The sequence below is a fragment of the Perognathus longimembris genome, chromosome 26 (assembly GCF_023159225.1).
Source record: "Perognathus longimembris pacificus isolate PPM17 chromosome 26, ASM2315922v1, whole genome shotgun sequence".
NCBI lineage: Eukaryota > Metazoa > Chordata > Mammalia > Rodentia > Heteromyidae > Perognathus > Perognathus longimembris.
In genome coordinates, this window is record NC_063186.1 from 2,521,073 (window position 1) to 2,544,267 (window position 23,195).

At 51.4% G+C, this 23,195-nt stretch overlaps 1 protein-coding gene across 1 annotated transcript; it reads left to right on the forward strand.

Annotated features, from left to right (window-relative positions):
- Positions 1 to 850: 850 nt before the first annotated feature.
- On the forward strand, positions 851 to 21,663 carry Gk5 (glycerol kinase 5). The gene is made up of 16 exons (XM_048334960.1): positions 851 to 1,017; positions 6,231 to 6,324; positions 7,213 to 7,288; positions 8,620 to 8,713; positions 8,951 to 9,082; positions 10,640 to 10,715; positions 12,066 to 12,127; positions 12,292 to 12,365; positions 12,541 to 12,601; positions 12,942 to 13,068; positions 15,960 to 16,064; positions 17,588 to 17,682; positions 18,351 to 18,454; positions 19,185 to 19,244; positions 20,359 to 20,492; positions 21,377 to 21,663. Exons 1-16 carry the CDS (start codon positions 871 to 873, stop codon positions 21,523 to 21,525), a joined length of 1,590 nt encoding a protein of 529 aa, XP_048190917.1. The 5' UTR covers positions 851 to 870; the 3' UTR covers positions 21,526 to 21,663.
- Positions 21,664 to 23,195: the final 1,532 nt, after the last annotated feature.

The window sequence follows — 23,195 nt, forward strand, 5'->3', positions numbered from 1 at the left end:
ACAAGGATAAGCAAACCCTGTAGTTGACATTACATTTAAAGCCCTAGGCGAATTGCCTTGGGCGTACGCCACGTGGCTACTGTATATGTTCTTGGTACATCGTATATTGTATATATGTCTACCTGACCTAGAGAAGGGAAAGAAAAACAGGGTGTAAGATATCACAAGAAATGTACACACCGCCCTACTATGGAACTGTACCCCTTGTGCACAACACCTTGTAAAAAAAATTTGTTTAATTATTTTTTAAAAGTACCAGCTGAGCCAACAAGCGGGAAGCCCTGAATTCAAACCTCCACAATAGCAGCCAAGAATCAAAAAGAAAGAAAAAGGAGGAGGAAGGAACGAGGAAGAAAAGGAAAAGGAGAGGAGGAGTTAGCGGGCACCAGAGGCTCGCACGTGTAATCGTGGTTACTGGGGGCGGGGGGGGGGGGGGTGGGACCTGGGGATTGAGGTCTGCAGCCAACCCTGGCAGGCGGATCCGAGACCCCCACGGGAAGAGGCAGCCACGAGGATGCGTTTCCCGGGCCCTGTGCTGGGCGTGCGCCGGGAGGGCGGGCGGGCGGGCGGAAGGCGGCCGTGCCTTCATTCTTTCCGACCGTCTCCTAGCGCTCGAGTCTCCGGGGCTCACCTGGGGCGTAGCGCGCCTGCGCGGGCCCGCGGGCCCGCCCCCCGCGCGGCGCGCTGACGTCACGGGGCGGGCCGAGGTGGGCGGGGCGCGCGGCGGCGCCGGCGTTTTTAGCGCTCGGGCGGTGGCGGCCGTGGCGGCTGTGGCGGCGGCGGCGGCGGCGGCGGTGGCGGTGGCGGTGGCGGCGGCGGCGGCGGCGCTGCTGCTGCTGCTGCTGCTGTGAGCGCGCGTTCGGGGTCGCGATGTCGGCGCAGCCGTGCGGCCCGGGGCAGCGGCGCGCGGAGCCGCCGGGCGCCCGCTTCATGCTGGGGCTGGACGTGGGCAGCACGGTGATCCGCTGCCACGTCTACGACCGGACGGCGCGGGTTCGCGGCTCCAGCGCGCGGAAGGTGACCGGGGAGCGCGGGGCGCGGGCGGCGTCCGCCCCGGCCCGGACGGGGCGCCGGGGGGGGCTGCAGGGCTGGGGCTGGGGCTCGGGGCTCAGAGATGCGGGGTCCGGGGGTGCAGGGCCCCGGCCCGGCTGAGGGGTGCAGGGGTCCGGGCGGAGTGCAGGCGTCCGGGGGTGCAGGGCCCCGGCCCGGCTGTGGGGTGCACGGGTCCGGGCGGAGTGCAGGGGTCCGGGGTGCAGGTTCCTGCGCAGGCTGTGGGGTCAGGGGTCCGGGAGGAGTGCAGGGGTCCGGGGGTGCAGGCTCCCGGGCCGGCTGTTGGGTGCAGGGGTCCGGGGGTGCAGGTTCCCGGACCGGCTGTGGGGTGCAGGGGTCCGGGGGTGCAGGTTCCCGCGCAGGCTGTGGGGTGCAGGGCCCCGGCCCGGCTGTGGGGTGCAGGGGCGGGGGGAGTGGTTGCAGGGGCCTAGGGGGTGCAGGGCTCCTGAGATTTGCTTCCTTTCTGCTGTGCCTCCTCTGTAGACCCCCGGCCTTGGCTTCTTTCAGAACTTGGCAGAGTAGAAATTTGTGGTCTGTGTCTTTGCTGTTCCTGCGAGCGCTGCCCCTGCGTGAGCCCTTGATTTCCCTGGCTGTTGGAGGTGTTAGATACGTTTGGAAAGTTTTTCTTTCTCCTTTCCTTTCCTTCCCTCTTTTCCTTTTCCCTTTCCCCCCTCCCTCCCTTCCATCTTTGAGATTTCATGGAATTATTTTTCCTTTTTTGCAAAACCTACCAAGTGATTGGGGGGTGGTGGTGAGCAAAACCTTGACTTGTTGATGGTATTGGTGAGCGGCTTGCCAGGCTCAAGTCTGTAATATTACCTATTCAGGAAGCCAAGACCTGAGGATCGAGGTTCAAAGCCAGCCCAGGCAAGAAAGTCCACAGGCTGTATTTATATCTGTGTGTGTGTGTGTGTGTGTGTGTGTGTGTGTGTGTGTGTGTCGGTGGGTGGGTGGGTATTGCCTGTCCTGAACTTGAACTCTGGGCCTGGATGCTGTCCCTAAACTCGTTTTTGCTCAAGGCTAGCACTCTACCATTTGAGTCACAGCACCACGTCTAGCATTTTCTTGATTAATTGTAGATAAGAGTCTCACAGACTTTTTCCTGCCTGGGCTGGCTTCAAACCTGGGTCCTCAGATCTCAACCTCCTGAGTAGCTAGGGTGACAGATGTGAGCCACTGACACCCAGGAGACTTTATTCCCAATTAACCAGCAGAAAAGCTAGAAGTAGAGCTATGACTCAAGTGGTAGAGCAGTAACCTTGCACAAAAGCTCAGGGACAGTGCTCAGGCCTTGAGGTCAAGCCCTAGAACCGGGGGGCGGGGGGGGTGGGGAGAAGGCACGAAAGAGAATATTGATGAGGTATGACACCCATAGTATTTTTTCTGGAGGAAGAATTGAACTCAGGGCTTTTGGCAGGTGCCCTTTGAGCCACACTGAAGTCCTTTTGGCCTTAGGTATTTCTCTCTTAGGGTTGGAGGGATTTCAGTTGTCCTAATCTCTGTCTCCTGAGTAGTTGGAGTTACAGGTGTGAGTCATCTTTGTTTTTCTGGGTTTGCCTTTTTTGTCTTGTTCAGTTTTTTTGTTTTATGGTTTGGCCCCTCAACCCTCCCCACCTCCGTTCCCTGTGCACACTGACTCTTAGCTACACTCCCTTATTTACTGTGGCAACACCCCTATTTCTGTATCATCAGTGTTAACCATGAGTTGTCTACACCTGCACCTCTCCCAACAGCCCTGCTGCGGGGGGTGTGGGGGTCCTATCCTTCTTCCCACTCCCACTGGGGTGGTTTTGTCTCTGCAGTTGCCCAGAGGCTGGTCCTACCTTTGTTTTGAGAATGAGGCCGACTGTGATTGGGAAGAGGGAGTAGGATGAGCAGAGCCCCACAGGGGCTGAAGGTTCCTTTCCTGGGGGGAAGGGGGGGACAGACAGACAGCCACCGTGGAAAGGACAGGGAAGGGCCCACGCTGTCCTCAGTGACTGACTGCCTCTTGTCTTCTTCCATTTCTGTCACGAACAGGAGAGTACTTTTGCCACCCTCCTTTGTGATTGTCGACACAGAGCACTTTTGTTGAAGCAGTGATTAAAAAAAAAAAAGCCAAAACAAGAAATGGTTAGAAAATACACTTGTATAGTTGCTGTGTAATTTGGGGCAAGTCATTAGTTGTTGGGTTTTGTTTTTTTTGTATTTGTTTGTTTGTTTGTTAGAAATGATGTTAAAGGCTGGACATGGTGGTTTGTGCTTTCTAACTACTTGAGAGGATGAGATCGCAGCTTGAGGCCAGCTGGATAGAAAGTTCATGAGGCCCCATCTCAACTTGCAGAGGCTGGGCATAGTGCCTCATGCGTGTCCTCCCAGAACATGGAAAGCAGAACAAGGAGGCTCTTGAGCCAGGCCAGCTTAGGTGCAAACGGCAGACCTATCTCAAAGATGGTTTGGATTAAAGTACCTTGTTTGAATGCATGTATCTCAGCGTGGAAACCCTTTATTTTTTATATTTATGCAATAAAAACCATTTAAGTAAAATGGCTGGGATGAGGCTCAAGTTGGTAGAGTACTTGCCGTCCTAAGTTCAAACCCCGGTTTAAAAAAAAAAAAAAAGAATCTCAAGGAAGATGAATTCAGATTGTGGTGCATGGCAAGAAGCCAAGATGGTCTGGTCATGCTCTACTTGGTGTGGCCAAGGGCCATTTGATATTTATAACATTGTTCAAGGACCACACAGGACTATGGGTGCAGGAAGCCCAGGAGAGGTGTGTGTGTGTGTGTATGTGTGTGTCTGACCTATCTTGGACAAGTGATTGATTGCTCAGGCCTTACACAAACATCCCCACCCCTGCTATATGCTTTTTGTTTTGGGCTTCTCCTAGGGCATGGAGTCTGGGCCTGAGTGCTGTCCCTGAGCTCCTTTTGCTCAAGGCTAGTGTTCTATACCACTTGAGTCTTGGTGTCACTTCTGGGATTAATTGGAGATAGGTGGAATCCTCAGACTGAGTAGCTGGGATTACAGAGGTGAGCCACTAGTGCCAGGGTTTGGTTTTGTTTTGTTTTAATCACAAAAGTCACATGCATCTAAGATAGCTAGGCACGGAGGCTTACCCCTGTAATCCTAGCTACTCAGAAGGCAAAGATCTGAGGGTGGCACTTCCCACCCTGCCCAGGCTGCAAAATCTCTGAGGCTCATCCCCATTCAGCCACCAAAAGTCCAGAAGTGGAACTGTGGCTCAAGTGGTAGAGTGCCACCCTTAAGTAAAGAAGCTCAGGGAGAATGATCAGGACCTGAGTTCAAACCCCATCACACACACACACACACACACACACACACACACACACACACACACACAGAGTAAATGTGGAGACATTTGGAAAATAATGTGAATAAATGAATGAAAAATAAAGAAGCTCCTTTCTCCTAGGATGACATGCTCTGATAGAATAAGGCTCTAATGCTTCAGCATGTGGCTCTGGGGTGCTGGGGTAGGGATAAATAAAACTAAACATTTAGAAACTTTTGTAGCAGTTCCCCGGAGTCATTTTAGTATCTTGTCTCTAATAATAAAATACAAAGTTTTATTATTCTGTGTCATTCCACTCTCCCCAAAACGTACTTTAATTATGGATGCAAAAAAATTGTTTCTCTGATTTCTCTAATTGTAACTCAGTGGTCAAGCATTTGTCTAGCCCTGTGTGAAGCCCTGGGTTCAAGCCCCAGCAATGCCAACAGGAAAACAAGAAAAGTGGCTTGAATTTCTTGGGTTGGTCTCCACTGGTTTTAGCAAATTACAGATACATGGTTTGCAGTTGATTAAAGAGGTAGGAATTTAGTTTAGCACCTGAGAGGTTCTGTCATAGACGCATGGTAGATTCCTGTAATCCCAGAACTCCCAAGACGCAGAGCTGGGAGAATGGAGTTCAAGGCCATCCTGGTCTATATAAGATTTCTGTCTCAATGCGAAGACAAACCCTCAAATTCACTGAATAGGATTTGATTTATATCGCCAAATAAATCACCTGGCGGTGGGCGGCGGGGGTAGGGAAGAGAATTTTGAGGTGGAGACTCTTGAAGTGATTTGGTTTGGGACAAGACCCAGTGTTGGGGGGCACATGTGTACACACACACACACACACACACACACACACACACACACAGTGTGGCTGTGTCTTTCTTGTGAAGTCGGCATTGAATGCGCTTTCCATATGACCGCCCAGCCGCACCCTGCATTTGCACTGCCTTCCCATTGAGTCACTACACAGTGTCACCAGGGCATACCCACTGTACATGGTCTCCCACACACGAGTGAAAGGAATAGGCCTTTGGCTCAGAGACAGTGACTGAGTCACCCCACTAATGCAACTGCGTTTATGGTGTTGAGATAGGTTCTCACTGTATAGCCTGGACGGGATGTGTGTTTCTTTTTTTTTTTTTTGGCCAGTCCTGGGCCTTGAACTCAGGGCCTGAGCACTGTCCCTGGCTTCCTTTTGCTCAAGGCTAGCACTCTGCCACTTGAGCCACAGCGCCACTTCTGGCCGTTTTCTGTATATGTGGTGCTGGGGAATTGAACCCAGGGCCTCATGTATACGAGGCAAGCTCTCTCACCACTAGGCCATATCCCCAGCCCCCTCTGGCCATTTTCTATATATGTGGTGCTGGGGAATCGAACCCAGGGCTTCGTGTGTACGAGTCAAGCACTCTTGCCACTAGGCCATATCCCCAGCCCCCACTCTTCTTTTCTGGACTGGCCTCCCGCCTATATCCTCCCATCTCTGCCTCCCAGGTAACTGTGGTTAAGAGTCCACTGCCAAGTCTGGCCCCTTCATAATGGCTTGAATGCCATGCATTGCAAGACATTATTAAAAGAAAAACATTAAAAAAAAACAAAACTCAGGCACTAAGACAAAGAGGAGCAAAGGCAGAATCCGATAGACTTGAACCGGGAACAGCCGTTCTGATCGTGAGCCATGCGTGGGGAAGGGGCTCCTGTGAGGTGCAGTGCAGGTGCCTTGCTCAGTTTCCCCGCGTCCGTGTGCTTTGGGGAGTCTCCCTCCCCCACCAGCCACTCCAGTGTTAACAGTGGGAAATCACACAGTAAAATCACGCTGTGAATGGTTTTTACCCGGTCATCTTAAGCCGGATCGACTCGATCTGCTGTTGATTTTACTTAATCTTGTTTGCTAAATAGGTGCAGACCCTTTATCCTAAGCCTGGCTGGGTAGAGATTAATCCTGATGTTCTCTGGGCTCAGTTTGTGGCCGTGATTAAAGATGCTGTCAAAGGTAAGAAGAATGAGAAAAATAAAGTAACAGTGGTCTCGTGTGTGTGTGTGTGTGTGTGTGTGTGTGTGTGTGTGTGTGTGTGTCCTGGAGCTTGAACTCAGGTCCTGGGTGTTCTCCCTGAGCTTTTGTGCTCAAGGCTAACACTCTGCCACTTGAGCCACAGTTCCCTCCATATCTAGCTTTTTGCTGGTTAATTGGAGATAGAGTCTCATGGACTTTTCTGCCCAGGCTGGTTTTGAACCATGATCCCCAGATATCAGCCTCCTAGTAGCTAGGATTACAGTCATGAGCTACCAAAGCCTAGCTGGATATATTTGATTTAAAGACTCTATTACAAATTGGGTGTGTCGTAGAGGCCTGTAATTGCAGCATTCAGAAGGCCAGAGGTGGAGATTTATAGTGGATCAGCCTGAACTCCATAGCAGGGGAAAATTTTTTTTACACTAACTTCTACATTTCTGTATTTGTGAGTAAATTTGGATCAAACTCCTTATGTTTGGGGCTGGAGATGTAACTCCATGGTACAGTGCTTAGGTAGCATGCATGAAGCCAAAGTTTTCTATCTTTATTTACATCCTTGACAGTTGTTTGGGTTGAACAATATCCCAAGCTCAGTAATTGTGCTATGTTCCTTAGAGTTTTCTTCAGCTGCCATCAAGGGGGAAAAAAAAAAAAAAAAAAGCAGTCTTCTTACCTTTACTAGTATTTTTTTCTGACATTTAAGGCGAAGAAACAAACAAAAATAAATCCCCAAAACAGAAAGAAAATGTATTTTGCTATTGGGGTATGTTTTTTCTCTTAAATATAAACTACCAGAACCCGTCTTGGCAATGTGTTATTTACTAGCTCGGCTTTGAAATGTGCCTTCTCTCCGCTTCTGTCCCATAGCTGCCGGAGTCCAGATGAGTGAGATCGCCGGTCTTGGTATATCCACGCAGAGAGCCACGTTTACCACATGGGATAAGTGAGTTCTTGGTGTGGAAAGCACTTCCTCATAAAAAACCAGTTTTATATTTGTGAAGTGAGAACTTTTATGTGCTGTGCTTGTCCTGGGGCTTGAACTCAGGGCCTGGGCGCTGTCCCTGAGCTTTTCCCCTCAAGCCTAGCACTCTACCACTTGAGGCACAGCTCCACTTCCCACTTTTTGGTGGTTAATTAGAGGTAAGAATCCCACAGACATTCCTGACTGGGCTGGCTTTGAACTGCTGTCCTTAGATCTCAGCCCCCCTGAGTAGCTGGGATTACAGGTGTGAGCCACCAGCCCAGTTCTGTGACTCTGGAACCATCCCTTACTGCTGGAGGCTGAACAATAAGACTGGAAGACTGATGGGAAGGCTACAGGGCATTTCCTGGGCGTTTCCCCCTTACTGCAGATAAGGAGGGAGGAGGTGAAGATTTGTGCCGATCAGTGACTAAAGTGTAGGAGACATAAAAAGTGTTTTCTTTTCTTCTGCATTTCTTGGCTCTATGGTGATGATCGTTTTGACTCAGATCTTTCCTAGAGCAGTTTCTTGACGGTAAGAGATGGGGTCCCAGGTCTGTTCTGGTTGTGTGAATCGGGATACAGACAACAAAGGGCACCCTGGCTTTTTTCAATCCTTGTGTTGTTTTGTTGTCCGGGGATAAGGTGTAGCTGTGTGGCCCAGGCTGGCCACGAACTTGTGATCCGCCTGCCTCAGCCTCCTGAGGATGGGATTGTAGGCCGGCCACGTGATGCCCGCTAGCTTTTCGGTAATTTTGCTTGGATTTTGGAAGTGTGCCGATGGTAGTGTTTCCGGTGGAATACCTGCCTGGGTAGTGTTAGGTTTTTAAAGTAGGTAGCCGGTAAAGGAGAACGCCACGCGGTATTCAGGCAGGAGAGAAGGTTTATTACCGAACTGCTGGCCTGTGGCCAAGATGATCCATGGCCGGAGAGAAGGGAGAGAGAGAGAGAGAGAGCGACCCCCACCCAGCCCTGCTTTATTTAGGGCAGGGGCAAGGGGTGTGGCCAGGTGGATTAGGAGGTGACCTCAGGGAAAGGGGAGGTAACTGCCTCCAGGTCTGCTGGTTACCCAGGTAACTGGGTGGAGACTTAATGAGGTGGGGGCATCTGCATGTAGCCCTCAGGGAGAGGACCTAACAGGTAGAATCTGATGTCAGCCCTCCCAGAACACTCCCCGTGGTTGTCACGAGGGTTCAGCCACAGACAGCTCCTTCCGGAAGTCCCATGTGGTGACGTCGTGTCTGAAGCTCCAGCTGTGTTCCCCTTTCCTTGGTGCTGCCCCCCCCAACATGCTCCTGTGTCATTTTTCCTAGGAAAACGGGGGCTCCCTATCACAACTTCATCAGTTGGCAAGACACCAGGGCGTCTGAACTCGTCAAATCTTTGAATAATTCTCTCCTAATGAAGGTAACCCTGACTTTATCTCAATCGAATGATTCCCTACCTTGTTTTAGGACAGTAAGGCTGGAACGCGGAAACACAAAACCCCCAAATTGGGGCGTTTAGGATGAACCACCCAAAAGCATGACCGGTCCCTCACTGGCTTCGTTTGGAAGAATACGCCAAAAGAGACGCCCAGTGCCACTGAATGCATTTTCCTGAGCGCCTGTTGTATGCGTGACCCTGTATCCGTCTGTCCCACAGATCCTGAGGAACTCCTGTGGACTGCTCCACTTGTTCTGTAGGAGTCAGCGGTTGTTAACCATGAGCCGCTTTGTCTTCACCACCCAGCAGGCCTCCCCGCGACTGGCGTGGGTTTTACAGAAGGTGCCCGAGGTGAGCGGGAGCATGGCGCCCATGCAGAACCAGATCGGGGCTGGAAGCAGAGAGAGAAGTTCGGAGCTCGTCCGTGTGAGGGAAATGCCCTGCCCGGCACGGGTGGCGTGGGAGACAGGGATCTTGGCTTGCTTGCATTCTTTAATTAGACCTTTGTGGTGTTGGATGCTAGTACCAGGGCTTGACCAGTTATCAGGGCCCGGTGCTTCTACTTACAAGAGAGAAAGGAAGCTCCAGGAAAGCTCCAGAAGCTTTCTAGTTTGTGGCTGGCACTGTACCACTTAAGCCGCAGCTCCATTCCCAGCTTTTTGCTGGTTAATGAAGACATAAGAGTCCCAAAACTTTTTTTAACCAGCCTGGGTTTGAACTGTGATCCTTAGAACTCAGCCTCCTGAGTAGCTGGGATTGTAGATGTGAGCACCGGTACCTGGCTGTTACTTTAAATCTCATTCCTTTACGGTCAGAGAACATACATTGTGTGGTTTTGATCCTTTCCACTCTTACCCTGTGACTGCCACTCTAACCTTGAGCAGGTTCCACGTGTAATGTAGAACAATACCTCTCCTGCAGCTGGGTGGACTGTCCATAAATGTCTGATAAATCCACTTGTGTAGGGCTCATGTCGGTAATCCAAGTCTTGGGAGGCTCAGACAGGAGGGTCGTGAGACCTTTTTTCAAACACCATTTACAGTAGTACAAAAGCAAAATAACAAAAGTAGAGAGTACAAAAAGTAGAGAGTGGGTTGTGTTTGGCCCTTGAACTATAGAGTGATTTCCATGCTTTAAATTAATGTGTTGCATATCTAAACTCAGAATATATATATATATGCTTTGCTTCTTCTTCTTCTTTTTTTTTTTTTTGGCCAGTCCTAGGCTTTAGACCGGGGCCTGAGCGCTGTCCCTGGCTTCTTTTTGCTCAAGGCTAGCACTCTGCCACCTGAGCCACAGCGCCCCTTGTGGCTTTTTCTGTTATATGATGCTGAGGAATCCACCTCAGAGCTTTGTTCAGGTTAGGCAAGCACTCTACTGCTAAGCCACATTCCCAGCCCCACTTCTATTTTTTTCTAATCACAAGAGTAACACATGTACCTGAGATAGCCGGGCATCGTGTCTCACACCTATAATCCCAGCTACTCAGGAGGCTGACATCTGAGGATCAATGTTGGAAGCCAGCCCGGACGGGGAAAGTCCATGAGCTTCTTATCTCCAATGAAGCACTTCCCAACAAGCCAGGAGTGGAGCCGTGACTCAAGTGGTAGAGTGCTAGCCTTGGGCACAAAAGCTCAGGACCCAGGCCCTGAGTTCAAGCCCCGAGATTGTCACAAAACGGAGAAACAAAATTGAAACATGCGTAGTGTAAAATGGAGCTTTCCAGAAGGACCACAGAGACACAGCCACGCCCCCGGAGCTCGCCTCTTGTGAGGACTGCCTGGCGTCTTTCGCACTGGCCTCGCTGCCGGCCTCGGCACGCAGGGCTCTGGCCTGCCCTGGCCCACGGCCCACGCACTGTGGTCCCGAGGCCGCCGCCAGCTCCCGTGGTGCCTTTCTGTTTTGAAGGTGCAGAAGGCGGTGGAAGAAGACACCTGTTGCTTTGGGACCATCGACACCTGGTTGTTGTACAAGCTCACAAAAGGTGAGGTGGCCTTCTCCACAGATCTCACACCACGCTGGGAGAGGTTACCCCTTGGGGACCTAGTCAGGAAGGGGAGACATAGTTCCGTTTGTGCTGAGTGGACGGGGGTCTTAAAATGGTGATGGAACCTCAAAACCTAAGACCCGCCAACAGTCTTGTAATCAATCCCAGCTTTCTGGGAGGTGGGGATCTGACACATCAGTGTTCAAGGCCAACCTGGGAAGAAGGTCAGCAAGAATCCATCTCATCCGACAAGCCGGGTAGGGTGGTGCTCGCCTTTATTCTCAGCTACAGGAGAACATAGATGGGAGGATTGGGGGCTAAGGCCAGCTAAGGGCAAAATGCGTAAGACCTTACTGAAAAGTGAAGCAGAAAGGGCCGGGGTGTGGTCTGGGTGGAGGAGCGCCTCTACAGAGACCAGGCCTCCCTGGGCTTGGAGTTAGTGCTCAGCGATCGCCTCTTTCCTCACATTAAACTGGGGCTCTGAACCCACAACCACTGTGAAGATGCTGTTTTGGGAGGGTGGAGTGTGGGGGAGGAGAGAATGTTCTTTATGAACTAATGAAAACCGGAAGCAGCACTGTGGCTCAAAGTGGTAGAGCGCTAGCCTTGAGCAGAAGAGCTCCGAAACAGCACCCAGGCCCTGAGTTCAGGCCTATAACTGGAAAAAATGAAAAGGAAGGAAGGGAGGGAGGGAGGGAGGAAGGAAGGACTTTTGTAAAGTACACCCGTTCATAGAGATTAAGTAGGAAGTCTCCCTCCCTGGAGGTATAGTTCAGAATGAATTTGAGGATAACGATTTAGGTTCATAGTTAGTCTCTGGTGGCTCATAGCTGTGTGATCCTTGCCACTCAGGAGGGTGAGATCTGGAAGATTGAGGTTCAAGGTCAGCCTAGGAAGAAAAGTTTGCTAGGCTCCATCTTTAAAATAAATAGTAAAAAAGCTTGGCTGGCGGCCTAGTGGTAGAGTGCTTGCCTAGCATGCATGAAGCCCCTGGGTTCGATTCCCCAGCACCACATATACAGAAAAAGGCCAGCAGGGGCGCTGTGGCTCAAGTGGCAGAGTGCTAGCCTTGAGCAAAAAGAAGCCAGGGACAGTGCCCAGGCCCTGAGTTCAAGGCCCAGGACTGGCAAAAATAATCTTGGCTGGAGGCCTTGCTCAGGAGGAAGAGCATCAGCCATGAGCAAACATGCTGAATGAGCATAACGCCTTGAGTTCAAACCTGGTACGTACCAAGAAAAGAAATACAAAATAGACCTGAGATGATATCAGGTTACATAACATAGCAGTACACGACGATCGGAAGTGCGTATGTCTAATGATAAAGGCGCCCTTTCCGTGTAAATTCAGGTTCGGTCTATGCCACAGACGCCTCCAATGCCAGCACGACGGGATGTTTTGACCCATTTAAGGTAAAGATTCCTTTTTCCAACTGGCCGCTTTGCTGTAGTTTCCTGGGTTCGGGTTCTGAGTTTCCCGTCGGGGGGCGTTTCTCATCGCCCACCCCGCGGCGCGAGCGCTGTGGAGGTGCGGGCCGTGAGCCTGAGTGGCCGCGCGCTGTGTTTTCTCTGCTCAGATGTGTTGGAGCGGGCCCATCACCTTCCTGAATTCCATCCCGCTCTCCATCCTGCCCCCCGTGAAGGACACCAGGTAACGAGGAGCGCTACGCCGCCCAGACAACATGCCCTGCCATTCCCCACGCCCCCCCCCCCCCCCCCCCCCCCCCCCCGGCCAGGGCGAGGGTGGTGGGCGGGTACCTGTGCGTTCTTGTCCTCACTTCCGGGCTGGTACGGAGAACTAACGCTTTCGTCCATCTTCCTTGAAGCTACCACTTTGGATCTGTGGATGAAGAGATATTTGGCGTGCCCATCCCAATAGCTGCCTTGGTACGTAGACGGCATGGCCATTGCCCTGGGCATGGGGGACCCCTGCACGGTAGGGACTAGCTTTCAAGAGGAGCAAAGGGTACTTGGCAGACCGGAACTGAAGAGCGTTGGAGCTACATGGCGGGTGCTGTCTACGTGTGGGTCTATATTCCATGCAAGGCTTGGCGTGCTTGTACATGCCTGTAATCCCTGCTCTAGGAAGACTGAGGCAGGAGGATGATATTTGGGGCTCCATGCTGCAGTCCCCAAACAAAGGAAAGCCACCGGCGGGGACGTGGGCAGGCGGGGAGGGGCCGTCAGGGCCCCGGCTTCTTGCTGACCTGGAGGGCGCACCCTGCAGGTGGGTGACCAGCAGGCGGCCATGTTCGGGGAGTGCTGTTTCCACAGAGGGGACGTGAAGCTCACCATGGGCACCGGGACCTTCTTGGACATCAACACGGGAAACTCCCCGCAGCACACGATGGGAGGTAAGGCGCCGCCTCGGCGTGCCGGTGCCTACGTCTCTCATGCTTACGTCTCTCCCCGCTGCGTGCTGCCATCCTGTTCTTAGAGACGTTTTCCATTTCCATCTTTTTCCTTGAGATGAAAAGGATTAAATCAGCAGCATGGGGGGAAAAAACCCAAAAACCTAGCCAGGTACCAGTGGCGCACACCTGTCATCCTAGCTACTCAGGAGGCTGAGGTCTGAGGATCGCAGTTCAAAGCCAGCCCAGGCAGGAAAGTCCAAGAGAATTATCTCCAATGAACCACCAAAAAACTGAAGTGGAGCTGTGGCTCAGGTGGTACAGTACTAGCCTTGAGCAAAAAAGGTCAGAGAGAGACCAGGTCCCAACTTAAACCCCAAGACTGATGCGTATGCACACACACAAAACAAAGATGTTTTAGAAAAAAAAGCAGGGGGCTGGGGATATGGCATAGTGGCAAGAGTGCTTACCTCGTATACATGAGGCCCTGCGTTCGATTCCCCAGCACCACATATACAGAAAACGGCCAGAAGTGGCGCTGTGGCTCAAGTGGCAGAGTGCTAGCCTTGAGCAAAAAGAAGCCAGGGACAGTGCTCAGGCCTTGAGTTCAAGCCCCAGGACTGGCCAAAAAAGAAAAAAAAAATCAGAAGGATTAGAGTATTTCCGTTAGCTTCCCAAATGTTTATCTGTATAACATGTTTGCTGGGGATGGAATCCAAGGCCTTGCACGTAATAGACAAATATTTTTTCACTGAGACCTGCCCCGGCCCTAAGTTCTCCCCTAGCCTTTTCCCCTTTTCTCTTCCTTTTTCTCTTTCTTTTCTTTTCTGTTGTCTATCTGACGCTGAGCGACAGAAAGCAGACCTGGACCTGTAACTCTAGGTAGCCACAGAGCAGTTCAAACTAGGGCGAGAAGTCATTTTCCTTTCTTTTTCTTTTCTCTTATGTGCTAGTACTAGGGCTTGAACTCAGCACCTCAAGCTCTCACCTGGCTTTCTTACTCATGACTGACACTGTGCTACTTGAGACACACCTCCGCTTCTGTATTTCTTCCAGTTCCTTGGAGATAAGAGTCTCTCAGCTTTGTCTGGCCAGGCTGAATTTGAAGCAAGAGCTTCAGATCTCACCCTCTCGAATAGCTAGGATTACAGGGGTGAGCCTCACAAAATAGTTTTAGGGTGTTAATGACAGTGGCTAAGAATTTACTACCTATTGGAAACCTCTTTGTGGAGCTGAATGCTGGGAATGGGGCGGGTCCTAGTTTTGAAAAATTCTTTTTTATTGCTAATTTTGTTTTTATAGCATGACTGATGTTTTGAACTCAGGACCTTGCACTTGCTAGGAAGACACAATACCACTGAGCATCTAGCCTTGTTGGTTTTTTGTTGTTGTTGTTTTTGCCAGTTCTGGGGCTTGGACTCAGGGCCTGAGCACTGTCCCTGGCTTCTTTTTGCTCAAGGCTAGCACTCTGCCACTTGAGCCACAGCGCCACTTCTGGCTTTGTCCTTATATGTGGTGCCGAGGAATGGAACCCAGGGCTTCATGTATGCGAGGCGAGTGCTCTTGCCACTAGGCCACATTCCCAGCGCCCAGCCTTGTCTTTCACTGGTTGTATTGGAGATGTGGTCTCACTCCCTGCCGGGGTGGATGTCGAGTCCATGATCCTCCTACTTTACCTTCCCCATGCTTGCTGGGAGACAGGCATGCATCACCGCACTCCGCTTCCTCCCTGGAAAGGGGGTCTGGCGGGTTTTTCCGCCCAGGCTGGCCTCCAGCCATGAGTTTCCTGTCCTCAGCCTCTCCCATCGCTAGGGTTACAGGCATGAGCCATCTGTGTCCAGCCTGCTCTTCCAGTTACTCGTTTTCCCCTAGCTGGGAAGATGGACGTTGGAACGTGTCGATCACTGTTTCGTGGCATTTCCACTTAGGAGTTGGGAAGCCAGATAAACAGAATAACACAGTTCTCTAGGGAGCTAGTGCCATGGTAACCTCAGTTCTCCAGAATATCTGCTGCCACTCGTCTAGAGACCTTGACGTGCCTTACTTATCTAAACTGATGCTTAGGACAGGGACGTAGCCCAGTCGCAGAGCGTTGGCCTAATGTGTGCGAGGCCCTGGGCTTGACCTCCCAACCACTGAGGAACTGACTAAGTAAACGTGACCCTTACTGCTTCTTTTAAGCCGGGCCCTGTGCGGAGTTCTCTTGCCTCCGCTTGTCCCATAGCCGCTCTCAGTAGGCCGTTTCCTAGAGGAGGAAATGGAGGCTAAGGGCTTAGAAATCAGAGCTGGTGGTTGGGCATGGCTGCTCTTGCCTGTAATCTCAACTACTCCAGAGGATCATGGTTGGAGGCCAACCAAGGAAAAAAGGTAGCAATGCCCCTCTCACTCAATAAGCCCTGGATGCTAATGCATGCGGATGATCCAACTACCTAGGAACATTGTCATCCAAGGCTGGTCCTGAGCAAAAAAAAAAAACACCCAAACCCCAGGACTCTATCCAAGAAATATCTAAAGCAAGCCATGTGTTGGTGGCTCATGCAATTAACTACCAAAAAGAGCCAAAATTGGAGCTCGTGCTCGAGTGGTAGAGCGCTAGCCTAGAGCCCAGGTCCTGAGTTCGAACCCTAGGAACAGCACATAAACACAAACAACTAAAGCAGAAAGGACTAAGGGTTTGAGAGACTGAATTCAAATTCCAGTGCTACCAAAAAGAAAAAGAAAAAAAAAAAAGATCATAGCTTGAATATAATGTTAGAGGTCTGGGATTCAGACTCGGGTATTCTGATCTCATAGGTACTTGGCAGTTCTTTTTCTATGATGGAGTAATTCTGTCCTCGAAGTGGCCCTAGTGAGTTGCGTACTTCTGACTTAGCGCCGCTTGCTTGCATTCCAAGGCTTTTATCCACTGATTGGGTGGAAGATTGGACAGGAAGTCGTGTGCTTGGCAGAAGGCAACGCGGGGGACACTGGCACTGCTATCCAGTGGGCCCAGCAGTTAGGTGAGTCATCTCTTCATTGACTTTCCCTGGCCACACTTAAAGCGTTTGGGGGGGGGGGGGCGGTGTGTGTGGAGGCGGGGCCCGTTGGCAAGGGTGGAGCTTCTTGGGAGCAGGAGCCATCAAGGGGGCGGGGCTTGTCACTGGGATGAGGCTCAAGGCCTGGAGTTCAAACCCCACGACTGACAAAAATATAAAAAGAGGGGCTGGGGATATAGCCTAGTGGCAAGAGTGCCTGCCTCGGATACACGAGGCCCTAGGTTCGATTCCCCAGCACCACATATACAGAAAACGGCCAGAAGCAGCGGCGCTGTGGCTCAAGTGGCGGAGTGCTAGCCTTGAGCGGGAAGAAGCCAGGGACAGTGCTCAGGCCCTGAGTCCAAGGCCCAGGACTGGCCCCCCCCCCCAAAAAAAAAAATATATATATATATAAAAAGAATAAAGAAAAGGAGATGCAGTTCCGAATCCCCGATCGACTCGCAAAGGAAGGGTGAGGTGTAGTTTGGAGTGACAGGTCAGCTGAACCCCGAGGAACCCAGCCGCCAAGCCTCGGGGGACATGGTCTCCTTGGCATTGCCCTTGTTAATTGCTACTTGTCACCTCTCCAGCCTCACCCAGTCCTCGGAGACTTGTGTGTAAGTACACGCTTAAGAGTTACACACGATTCCTGCTGATGTTTTCTCTAGATGCCCTCAAGAGAGAGACAAAGGCTCCCTCATCAGCGGAAATGATTTGTTTACTTGTCTCTTTGGTGCCAATGCTAAAGCTTGAACTTAGGTCCCAAGCAGTGTCCTTAGCATTTCCACTCAGAGCTGGCCCTCTATCGCCTGAGCCACCGCTCTACTTCCGGCTTTTCTGGTGGGTAATTGGGGATACGAGTCTCACGGGCTTTCCTTGCCCTGCCGGCCCCGAATCTCAATCCTCAGATCTCAGCCTCCTGAGTAGCAAGGATTATAGATGTGAAACACCAGCATGCAGCTAGAGTCAATGTTTGTGTTTTTTTAAATCAGTAGGTGGGACTCGAACTCTGGGCCTGGATGCTGTCCCTGAGCTCTTACTCAAGGCTCGGCTCTACCACTTGGAGCCACAGCTCCACTTCCTATTTTTTGAGTGGTTCATTGGAGATGATAGTCTCACGGGGACTTTTCTGCCTGGGCTGGCTTTGAACCATGATCCTCAGATATCAGCCTCCTGAGTAGCTAGGATGACAGGTGTGCACCACGGGCTCCCAGCTTAGAATTGACTCCTTAAACAGTCCATACTTGTCTAAACATTGAAGGAAGGCCTGCTGCTTAAGGATGCTGCTTAAGGACATACGATGGGCCTTCCACATTCCCTGTGAGTGTGGGGACTGGGAGGCAGGCCGGTGGCCCTGGGTGACCCTTTCCATCGCTAACATTTGACAGCCAGTGCAGAAAGCGCATGTGCAGCAGATACCAGCGATGTAACATTCATTCTCTTTGTCCCTCCCCAACCCTTGGTTTTGTTTTAGGGTTTTGTGGTTGTTTGTGTGTTTGTTTTCGCAGATCTTTTCTCAGATGCTGCCGAAACGGAAAAAATGGCCAGAAGTCTGGAAGATTCCGAAGGAGTTTACTTTGTCCCTTCCTTTAGTGGGTTACAGGTATTTTTTTTTTTTAATAATAATAAAACAAAAAAAGGTTGGTTGGTTGCCGGGTGCCGGTGGTTCACGCCTGTCATCCTAGCTGTTCAGGTGGCTGAGATCTGAGGATCACAGTTCAGAGCCAGCCTGGGCAGGAAAGTCTGTGAGACTCTTAATCTCCACCACCAAAAAAAGCCAGAAATGGATGTGTGGCTCCGTTGGTACAGCGACGGCTTTGAGCAAAAGCAGCTTAGGGACAAGTGCCCAGGCCCAGCACAAAAATAACGTAACAACATCAAAGCCCGTTGAGCGGTCCCCGTGTTCAGTAATGCCTTTCAAAGAACTGTGAGGAATACTCATGTGGGGGTACGGCAGTGAAGTCTCGTAGCCTCCGTTTCTCAAGGAAACCCACCGACCAAGAGCACTGGATGAGCCCCAGGGTGTGGGCACTCAGGAGACGGCCGGCGTGGGCCCGGCCACCCCGCAGTGGCCTCCGTGAGCGTGGGCACCGGCTTTGCTCCGGCAGGAGCGGAGCAGTAGCGCCAGCCCTGAGCGGCTGCCTCCCGCACGAGGCCGCCCGCAGTCTCTTTCCTAAATGGTTCCCGCTCCTGAGCCGGTGGTGTTCTTGCCCAGTCCTCCTCCGCTTGCTGTCGTGGAGCTTTAATGAGATGCTCTCGCCTCTCCTTCAGGTTCCGTTAAACGACCCCTGCGCGTGTGCGGCCTTCATGGGCCTGAAGCCTTCCACCAGCAAAGACCACCTCGTCCGCGCCATTCTGGAGTCCATAGCGTTCAGGTAGCGGGACCTGCCCACGCCGCCCTCCGCTTGCTTCCACGTGGACAGTCCCCTCGTTGTCACGAAACGACTTGCACATCCGGTTTAGTGTGTGGCACATCCGGCGCAGTGCTAAGGTCTCCTGCATCTCTGCCCTATTGAACAGGACCGTTATCGCTTAGATTTGGCAGTCTGAATATTGAACGATTCGTAAACCGTAGTCGGGGCTGTGGTTCAGGGCAAGGCCTTGGGCTTTGTCCACTAGAGATGCTGCATTTCGGTCCCCAGATTGCAGAGAACCCAACCAAAATCTAGCTGCCACGGCCGGCTCACCCCTGTCATCCTAGCTACTCCAGAGGCTGAGATCTGAAGATCACAAGTTCGAAGCCGGTACAGACAGGCAGGAAAATCCCCAAGATGCTTATCGCCAACAAACGGCTCAGAGAAGGCCACAAGTGGCGCTAGGGCTCAAGTTCTGAGCAGAAAAGCCCAGGGACAGCACCCCGGCCCTGAGTTCAAGCCCCAGGAAGCCGCACCTGCCAAACAACTTAGATTTTATTTTTTCCATGTTCCTGCATGTATGTGAAGTTCTGCCACAGATTCTCCCAGGTTCCCCCCAACCCCCTGCGGTGTTCCTCTCCTGCCCTGACCCCCCTCCCAGCATGGTGTCATCTGCATGGGGGGGTTCCCTGGTGAGGATACCCCAAGCCTCACCCTCTGCCTCGCTCTCTCCTCCCCGGCTCCTAACCAGAAACAAGCAGCTGTACGAGCTGATGCAGAAGGAGATTGGCATCCCCATCACCACCATCCGGTACCGTACGCGCCCCTTTGTTCCCCTGCCATAAGTTTTGGTTGCTTCAGTTTCTCCTGGGATACCTTGGTCTTCTGCACACAACCTCCTCTTCTGGCTTAGGAACAATTTGCTCCTCTACAAGCAGGGATCATCTCAGTGTGGCGGGAGGAAGCTCACCGCTGGGTTAATCCTCTAAAGTGACAGCTTCCAGACTCTGGGTAGCTTTTGAGCGTGCGTACCCTGGCCTGGGCTGTTTCTCTGGTGTTCTTAAAGTAGACAAGAAGGTTTGAATCTCTTGACTTGCATGGTTTTGTGGAGCTTTCTGCATAGAGAGAGTGGCAAACCGTTTTCACAGATCACTCAGGCAGCTTACAGGAAGAGCATGTGATTCTTTTTGTAATTTAATTAATTAATTTTTTGCCAGTCCTGGGGCTTGACCCCAGGGCCTGAGCACAGTCCCTGAGCTTCTCGTGTTCAAGGCTAGCACTCTACCACTTGAGCCACAGCGCCACCTCCAGCTCTTTCTGTGTATGTGGTACTGAGGAATTGAACCCAGGGCTTCATGCAAGCTAGGCAAGCACTCTACCACTAAACTACATTCCCAACCTGGCTTTTTTTTTTTTTTTTTTTTTTTACTTAGGTTATGTTGAACTAGTCCCCAGTAAGATAGACCATGTGGTAAAATTGATGGTAGAAATAAAGAAAGTTTCGGTATCACCCAGTAGCCGCCTGTCACTAGGTCAAGGCTAAAGGATGTAGTTTGGGAATTAAAAAGACTGGGCTGGGTGCTAGTGGCACTGGCCTGTCATCCTAGCTACTCAGGAGGTTGAGATCTGAGGGTGATAGCTCAATGCCAGCCCAGGCAGGGAAGTCTGTGAAACTCTAATCTCTCGTTAGCCACCCAAAATCTGGAAGTGGCTCAAAAAGCTCAAAAGCTCAGGGACAGCACCCAGGCAGGCCCCGAGTTCAAGCCCCAGTGTGGCATCGGTTGGACCGGGGAGTGAGTGGCATGGCCCAGTGGGTGGGCTTGTCCTGGTTGGCATCCTCCGAGCCCTGGGCTCCGTCCTCTGCCGCAGAAGGAGCGTGTAGCGCTTGGGTTGCGGTCACTTACGGCCCTCCTCGCTCCCCGCAGGGCCGACGGAGGCGTGTGTAAGAATGGATTTGTCATGCAGATGACGTCAGACCTGATCAATGAGAATATTGACAGACCCACCGACTTCGATATGTCCTGCCTAGGTGCGGCCTCTTTGGCTGGCCTTGCTGTCGGTAGGTGTGGATGGTTTTCATAAGTGTGAGAACTCTTGCACACTCCTTGATGCTGTCCGTCCTCTCCGATCACAAAATGATGGAGGGGGTCAAAGCCACTAAGGTCCATACGTGTGTTGACCACCGGATCCCCTCCGATCTCTTTCCCGGCTCTCCTTCCTGCCTTCAACGAGAAGCTGGAGCTGAGAGCATTAAATTCTAGCAACGAAGTGTGGTTGGGTCAGCTTGCTGGGTAGACACTATGAGAGAAAGGAATTACTTAATGATATGTTAACAAAGAAAAGGAAAGAACATTTCAGTAAAATTGAAAGAAAATCCAGGTACCAGTGGCTCATGTCTGTGATCCTAGCTACTCTGTAGGCTGAAACCTGGAAGACAGAGGTTCAAAGCCAGTCCAAGCAGAAAACTGTGTAAGACCCATCTCCAATTGGCTAGCAAAAGGCCCAGCTGGTGCCAGGCACTGGTGGCTCATGGCTGTAATCCTAGCTACTCCCGGAGGCTGAGATCTGGAAGATTTTGGTTTGAAGTCAGGCAGGAAATTCTGCAAGACCTCATCTCCAAGTAACCAGCAAAAAGCCAGGCTGGAGGCATGACTCAAATGGTTGAGGGCCGAGCAAGTAGGAAGAGCCCCAAGTCCAGGCTGTGACACTGACACACACACACACACAAAATAAATCCACAAAAACTGAAAGTTAGAAGCCAAATTTTAGAATGCTGGTGTTTACTCCTAGGAATGGTTAATCCAGCACAATTCCGAAGCAACGCAATCTCCGGGGTTGTGTCTGAGAACAGGATTTGTTCTTGGCACGGCTCGCGGAGGTTGTTGAATACAATTTTATGGACTCTTTGCCTTCAAGACCTGAGACTCGTCTTTTCGTCTTCAGGGTTTTGGAATGACAAGGAGGAACTGCAGAAGCTGAGACAAAGTGAGACGGTTTTCAGGCCACAGAAGAAGTGTCAAGAGTATGCGCTAAACATGGAAAACTGGGTCAAAGCCGTGAAGCGCTCCATGCACTGGTATAGCAACACATAGCATAGCGCTCAGGCCCCCCCACCAATGGAGGACGGATGATGGACATGCCAATGAGCCAATGAGCTGCCGCTCAGGGATTCCTAAGCCCGCCCACAGAGGACAACCTTCAAAATGAGCCTCATAGCCTGCTCTTGAACACACACAGTTGAGAACAACAACAACCCATCTCTTTTTAAACCCAGATTTGGTGAAATTATAAGGCAGAATACCTCAAGACTTTGTCTTCTGTTTTCTAGCCTACCCCCCAAAGGACCACTGGCCTTTTCCAACTCTATTTTCACAGTGTAAGTCCCCCTTCCCCCCCGCCCCCCCCCCCCCCCCCCCGCCGCCTTGTGGTTTTGTGCTGGTTGGACCTTCTGAAAGCGTAGAGTTCGGGGTCAAGCACCACTCGCGTTTTGTGCTGAAATGGTGACAGAAGGTTGTCTTTCATTCTTTTCAGTGGGTTGTTTGAAATCCATATAACTTTAGAAAGACAGGATAGATAGGTGCGAACATGTATAGTTTTAAATTATATGTGTAAAGCCATAATTTCCTCCATGTCCTTATGCCAAAGTGACCCAGTGTCTGTCAGATAAGCCTATTGGGTACCCAGTGCTTTCTTTTCTTGAGCATGAAGATACTGCCTTAATTCTGACTCTCAGCTCACATCTAAGCTTTTGTTATAGGTTGAAAAACACACTGAGAACCTAGTTTTAGTTCGTTTTAGTTTTGTTGCTAAAAAAGATGTTAAAGGCTGGTGTGGTAGTGCACACCTGTAATCCCAGCACTCCAGGAAGATTAAGTATTGGGGGCCAACCGGGGCTACAGACAGCCTGTAAAAAAAGGCTATTTGTCCTTTTTGTGTGTGTGTGTGACAAAGTGCTTGCTGTATGGTCCAGGCCGTCCTTGAACTCTTCATTCTCCCACCTCATCCTCTCAAGTGCTGGAATTACTTCCACGAGCCAACGTGCTGAACCTTACCGAATCAAAACAAAACAGACACCTCTGTTTCCTTCTCAAGTAGCATCCCTCGGGCGGGGCTGTGACTAAAGGAGGTGCCGGCTTAGCATTCCAGGAGGCCCCAGGTTCCAGCCCCAACACCTAAGCACCAGAAGCCTCTAGCTTTTGGAAATACAGCATTCCTTTTTTTTTCCTTTTTCACAGAATGCAGGTCCCATATCAATCCTGCCTTCCTTTCCCTGTTCTGTATCTGGCGTAGCTGTTGAGATGCCTGCGTGCGTGTCTTTTTGTGTTCAGGTGCCTAATCCCAGCTTCGTGGGGAGGAGGAGCCCTGACTTGAGAACCGCCTGGGTTGGAGGCACGTCTCTCTTGAGCGTGTCTCAGAGGGTCGCCAGTGCCACCTTCTTGAGACGTGTGCCCTGCTTAGCACACTGGACGGCTATGGCATGGGCGGCGGCAGCTCCCGCCTGGCCAGCTGGGTGGAACTTTCCAGAGGCGGAAGGTTCGCGGTGGCCCCTGGCCAGGTGTGACCTTGTCCACACGGCTGCTAACCTTGCTCCCGTCCCGGTTCTCCGGGTCTTGCCCTCCTCTACGCTGGGTTTGCAGTGTCGTGAATGCAAGAATGAGTGGATGAATGAATTCGTGTCACTGTTGGTCCTAACTAGCTCCTGTCGGGGAGAGCCGTTCAGACTCCAATACGCTACGTGCACGTTCGGATAGGAGCACTTCAG